This window comes from Staurois parvus, unplaced genomic scaffold, assembly GCF_062004578.1.
Source record: "Staurois parvus isolate SC_StPar_1 unplaced genomic scaffold, SC_StPar_1.0 ptg000303l, whole genome shotgun sequence".
In the NCBI taxonomy this organism is placed as follows: domain Eukaryota; kingdom Metazoa; phylum Chordata; class Amphibia; order Anura; family Ranidae; genus Staurois; species Staurois parvus.
Window position 1 is genome coordinate 16674954 of NW_028318099.1, and position 6620 is coordinate 16681573.

Consider the following 6620-nt stretch of genomic DNA (forward strand, 5'->3'; position numbering starts at 1 on the left):
AGACTGAGCTCCATTAGCCTATTCCCCATCCACAGTGGTTGGGATAACAGTTGAACATGGAAATTATGTAATACATCGCTTCTGTGTGTTCATTCCAGCTAAGGAAAGTAAAAAAAAAACTTGTTTACTGCGGGCCCCAGTAAATGGACTGCTGTTTACACAGTGCCTGCAGGTAGGACAGCAGAGCCTGGAAAACATGGCAGGGGGGCCCACACTATTGGGGGGCCGTGGAAGTAATCTGGCGTCCATACAGCAGATGTACATGCAGTCCCAGCTGCTGTAGCAGCTGAGAATGCTTGTAGAACTCCTCATTGTTGCTGATGTATGACAGCAAAATAGTTCCTGACCATTCTGCCTTTATGCTTTCCTGCTAATGACCTCACTTAAGGTTAAAAAAAAAAAAAAAAAAAAGCATGGGGGGAATCTTCTATAATACCTTTTTTATTACAGTTTGTAGCCAGTCTGGTGTTGTAACAAGAGCTACCTCTTCTGCCTCTGGCAGCGGAGGGCATTATTCCTGGACTTGAATAAAGCTGTAATATCGTGAGTTCCGCTCAGCCTTCATGATGGTACCTCTCCCCAAACCCCCCCCCCAGGAGCTCTTCTTTTACATTACAGACTTGGCCCACAGGTGAAAAGGAGAACAAAGTGGTGTTATGCTTTAAATCTGCTAAAGACATTGCTTCAGAACGAAGTCCTCATGCACACTGGATGTTTTTACAGCGGCTGTTTTTGGCTTTTGACATTTTTTTCTACAGCTAGTAAACCCCCCAGCATGTTATCCTATGTGTCCATGCACACACAGACTGTAATCGACATTTTTTGGCGGGAAAAAAACAGGACTAGTGGGTTTCTAGAAGAGTGGTTTTTTTAGCTGTAAAAATGCTCTAATGCTGAAAAATGCAGTTAAATGCCACAAACTGGGGTTTTTGGATTTTTTTTGGTAAAAAAAAAAACACGTTAAAAAACACAGGAAAACGCCACTAAACACGGCAAAATGCCACTAATCTCTAATGCAAAATGCTTAAAAAAAAAAAGCTGAAAAATTCACTTTTGTAACGTGACTTTCCACAGCTAATGTTACCAGCATTATTAAAACATCCAATGTGCATGGAGCCTAAATGTACACAGTCTTGCAGCTTTTCCTCAGAAAGAAGCCAGAGGGAAAAAAAAAAGTCTCTCCTGCCAACATGTTTTTCAGAGGGACTCTTGGTAAGCACTGATGTTATCCGCTGGGTGGAATATCACACACACTTCTCAATCTCTTTTCTGTACCAGTCTTTTGCTGTTCCTGCTCTATAAGCACCACATATAACTTTTGTCTGCAATCTGTTTCCATTTCCCACATGCAATGATCTGTCTACTGGTCATCAGTGCCAGATTGCCAGGGTTTGTGATTATCTGGGGGTGTCTGGTGGCTGCTGGGAGAAATGGGTCATGCAATCTCGAATCCTTTAACCCTATAGTTATTGGGTCGACATCACTGTAGACCCCGTCAGTTCCATCAGGTAAACAGAGTCCCCTTCTTTGTCATCAGGGATCTGCACAGCTACTGTGGCCAGAGTCACCCAATTCTTTGTGTAAATTTGCCTCAGAAGCTCCAAACGCTCTACAGCTTTATCTTCTGCAGAATCTATCTCTGGCCTTCCCAAGGTTTTAGAACAGGCCAGGCCACGGGTCACATTTACCCCAGAGTCCCGGTTTCAGACGACATTTGTGAATGTGTACTCTCCTGTATTTTGGAGGATCAGTCTGTTGTCTCCAGCTTTTCAGAGCTCCAACAGCTTCAAAGTCCTTTCCAGTACACCTTACTCTTCAAGGTATTTCTTTGTTATCTGAAAGTGCCCTGAAGAGTCCTGGGCCCCACCTGAGAGTATGTGGGAACAGTTCGACTTGCGAAAATTTGTTAAACCTCTCCAATCTTTTTTTTTTTTTCCTGGCCTATTTTAGACCCCTTCTTTCCCAGGTATTAGTTCTGAGCCGGCCAAAGGGCCTATTTGAATCAGGTAGTCCCTGGTGTAAGCCTTCAACCTCTTTAGGTGATTAGCATAGGTTATTTTTTTCTGTAACCAGGGTTTTATGGGGTTTTTTTTTTTTTTTTGTTTCGCGGTCACCTTGCAATGGACAAGTGGCCTGGTCATTGCAATGATGAAAGTATTGGCCTCATTTGCACTCTGTTCCCTAGGGGACAATGCCTTGGAAACCAGCTCCTTTGAATTGGTAGGACCTGCATCGAGAGGAAAGGTTCAGATCCTACATGGCGTGAAGAGGACCCTTGATGTTCCTTGATTGTGAGCAGGCAGAACACCCTAGATTTTTACTGTAGGTATCCTATGCTAGGCATAGAGTATGTCTAAGAAACTATGTGGGTTTTGTCCATCTGAGAATAGGTCCTCCTTTTTTCGATCTATAGCCTCCTGAGAAAGGTTCTCCAGATGACTTCCTTTTGTTCTGCACCTAATCAGGTGAATGCTCTTAATGGTTCTGCCAAGATTCTTATACCTTGTTCCATGGCTAGTGCTTTGCTGGATCTGAGAGGAACACCAGCTTCTTGGACCCATGGCTGGTTGTCAGGGTTATGTAGGATCAGCAGGATCCATCTACAGGACCCTGCATTGCCTCTGGTTGTATTGACTTAATCTGAAGCTAAAGTGTAACTTCCATTTCTGCATGTCCTTGAGGGGGTGTCTTTCAGTCACACTGAGTTTGTAGAATTGAACCTTTGTTTTTGGTACCATCACAACACCATAAGACTGCTAAAATAAAATTAAAGTGCTTCATGGCAGCTTGTTGGACTGGGGAGAAGTCCTGGGCACTCTTTCAGTGCAGGGGACTGTGGTCATTGGGAGGAGTATTCTGGTGCTTTGGTCAATTTGGCTGTCTCTGAAGTATTTTACTATCTTGTTGAGTGCTCTTCTGATCTTGATTCAGTCAGGTGCTGGCTTACATCAGGGAGCAACCAGAAATGTCATCACAGCAAGAGATGTAGATCGGATCCTGTTTTAGGTGGTAATTTTATGTTCTGCCTTGTCCTCAATGTGCGCCCTGATCTATGCCTTTTTTTCACCAATGCTTCTTTCTCATCTGCTTTGCAGAAACGAGATGGAGGGCATTCCTCATTGCTCTGGACTGAACGAGGTGGGTGTGGTACCTCAACCTGGTGAAACACCAGGCAGATGCTTTGTGGGCTTTACCATATCATTAGCGTTTGACATGTCTGTTGAAGCCCAAGGTTATAAAAGGACAAACATCTGACTCTGAATCCTATGATGCTAAAAGCTAGGAAGTTAACTTCTGGCAAGATCTATCAAAGGACATAGAAGACATTCTTAACTTGGTATGAGTCTCAGGGCTTCCACCACAGGCATTCTCTTTCTTGCAGCTCTAGGCCAGCATTTGGTTCTCAGCCGTATAGAGAGCCAGTTTTCTGCTCTTTATATCTTGTTTAAGAGACTGTTGGCGTCCAACTATTCGCTTAAAGTGGTTGTAAATGCTAAAGATTTATTTGACCTTCGTGCATTAGGGGGCTCTTCCCCCTCACATAGCCAGTGAGCCAATGATGAGAGAGCGGGGACAGGACCAAGCAACGCTCCGTGTCTGAATGGATATACACAGCAGCGGCTGGGGAGTGAGCTCTCTCAAGCTGCTTCCTATGGGGCACTTTGTAGGAGGGAGGGGCCAGGAGTGCCGCAGGGGAACCTAGAAGAGGAGGATCGAGGCTGCTCAGAGCAAAACCACTGCAGAGAGCAGGTAAGTAGGACATATTTGTTTTTTTAAGGAAAAAAAATATGTCTTTAATATCACTTGAATCTATCAATTGAATCTGGTTTTCTCTGTGCTTCAGAAATGACCATTTGAACCCATTAGAGACATTCCTCTCTCTACTCCCACCCACAAGGTGGTATTCCTTGTAGCTGTCACATCTGAAAGGCATGTGTCTGATTTGGCTTTGCTTTTGTCCAAGGAACCCTTTCTGGTTTTAAATAGAGACATCTGTGTTGTGGGTCAGGACTTCCTTCTAGCTTAAGGTAGGTTTCTGCCTTTTACCGAAACTAGGATATCCTTATTTTTATTTTTTTGTCCCTCTATCCAGCTCCAGTTCACCACATTGGAATTTTTCCTCTGTTGTCTGGATTTGGTTTGGGCTGTGATAGTCTATCTCTGGTGCTGATTCTTTAAAATAACTGATTCTCTTTTTGTAATCTCGGATGGCCCCTAAGGGTGTACCAACTTCTTGTCCCACCATCTCTAGGTGCCTCAGGCGGACCATCATCAAGGCTTATGTTCTCAAGGATAAAGTTTCCACCCTTTCCTGTTAAGTTGCACTTCACTAGTTATATGCTTCTTTGGGCTTTTCAGGATCAAGAATCCGTTTTGCAGATTTGCAAGACTGCCACCTGGTCTTCTGTTCCCTTAGTTCTGCCAGGTGGATGTTACAGCTTCATCTGATGCTTGCTCTTAGAGCTGCAGGCCGTCTCAAGTTCCCTATTGTTTTCTTGGGCCTTTTGGCATTTGTTGTGTTGCCCACCCCTTCGTTCAACTGCTTTTGGACATCCCAAAGTTGAAAGATGGCTGTTTTTCTCAGTGGACAAGATAGAAATTGTATATTCTGCATAAAATCTGTTTCTTGGAGACTGTGAAGTTACACAGCTTCCACACATCTTGGTACTGCTTTGCTACAAAATGGAGGCATAATTTTGTAGTAGAAGGGGTTATCCTGGGCTGACCTACAGTTTTTAAGCAACAGCTTAACACGGAGGTAGGTGTGTGTGTGTTATAATTATATTTTTTGGCAATAATAAAGCAAATGTTGTAGCCTCCTAAAGGTAGCTGTTTGGTGCATTTACATTACTGTGTTTTCTTCTAACTATATGCTTTTCTTTAATATAGGGGAAACTTCTTCAATATTGGGAGCCAACGAGTGACAGTTCAAGCCCTCCGGGTTCACAGGAAAGTGTTGATGAAGCTTGCCTGGGAAAAGAGATAAGCATTCCAGAGTGAAGTGATGCACAAAGCAATCTCTTCTCATCTCAAAATCTGCTTGGTTGCCAGTGCTCAAAGTATAACTCTATATACTTGTCTTCCATTATTACCATAAGCATAATATGAAGGAATTTTAGGAGAGCAAATAAACAAGGTGGCAAACCCTGTGGAGGGAATTAAAAGTAGGAATTGAGTTGAATTACTAGAGAGAGAGTTTTAAAAGAGGCAATGATCCCCATGGCAATCAGATTTCAGCAGTTGTATTTGCTTTTTTGTTCAGTCGTATAGAGGTCTAAAGTGTTACTAAACCCAGGACCCTGCATTCACTATATCTGGTCTACCACAGTACACACAACATGGAAGTGCAATTATTTTAGTAAATATAAACTGCTAAATACCTCTTTCTCATCAGCAGTTAGAGCAGTCTTGTGACTTCTATCAGTGTTCAGCAGAGCTAGTAGGAGTTTTCTTTCTGCTTTAGGAGAATGCAAAACCCCGACCTATGTCTGGACAGTGCTGATTGGCCCTGTGCTGATCACATGCGCACTCCCAAGTGAAAAAAATAAAAAATCCTCTCTAGCAATACACATTAAACTGAGCATGTGCAGAATGGCGAGATAAGACGTGGATATTTGAACAGAGGAGGAGCAGAGAGGTCAGGATCAAATGGCCTTTTTACACAATGCAGAGGATTAACCCCTTAGGTTCCACAATGAGTATATCAAGCATGCTTTACTGCATATACAGACTGATTTTACTGTTGTGGGTTTAGTAACACTTTAAGGATACATTCGCACAGGCGATATGGCCTGGTGTAAATGGCAGCACCAGAAATCTGCTGATTTCTGCTGTTGTGTTTGCCGAGCCTGTACACCAGCGATCTGTGGCTGTTCACGCAGTCAACGATTACCTGTAGTTATTTCACCTGCCATTCTGTGTACACAGCTGGAAAATATGAACTGCTAGCAGCCTAGGGACTCCACTAGACTAATGGGATGGATCACAGGGTTGGATCATACTTATGCAGAGATCTGCATTTTTCTGGATTAGAAAAGATCTCTTCAAGGACACACAGAAATCTTTGTTTATGTGCCCTGTTAACACTTAAGTGAAGCCTTTGTGTGAGCTGAGGTGCGGAAATCTGCAATATGTCTACAGTGTTCACCCCATAGCTCACTTGCATACCACAAATGGAACATATTCATAATTCAGACCAATCGCTTCTTAGTGGGTTTGTTTTCTGGTTAACCACTACGATTTTCTAGATTGTAGACTTTGTATAAACTCTAGAAGGATCATCTTTTTGTTTTGTATATTTTTTCTGTTTGTATATTTAGAATTAAGCTTTGTTATAAGAATTCTGCAGTCTGTTATATGGTTGTATATTGGTTATTTTATATAAAATTTTGGCCTTCAAGTAACATGCTTTGGTTTCATTATTCTGCAAAAATTGAATCGTGGAAATGACAGATTACATACAATTTGACAATATGCTTGGGAAGTACACTGTGATACGTATAAGTACAAGAATACAATATCAATATGCATACTGCCTACAAATTTTGTTGGCATAAATGTCAAATTTAAACTGTATGTATAGCCAAAACTTTGTTTTAGATATAGAATAGGGAACAGTC

At 42.3% G+C, this 6620-nt stretch overlaps 1 protein-coding gene across 2 annotated transcripts in view; it reads left to right on the forward strand.

The window, feature by feature from the left end:
- Window positions 1-6404, forward strand: part of SLF2 (SMC5/6 complex localization factor 2) — a 65577-nt gene extending 59173 nt beyond the window's left edge. For both annotated transcript variants that reach the window (XM_089683294.1, XM_089683295.1), the window contains exon 20: window positions 4891-6404. In XM_089683294.1, the coding sequence (XP_089539420.1) occupies window positions 4891-5001 (111 nt within the window). In that variant the 3' untranslated portion in view covers window positions 5002-6404. The remainder of the gene's footprint in view (window positions 1-4890) is intronic.
- Window positions 6405-6620: the final 216 nt, after the last annotated feature.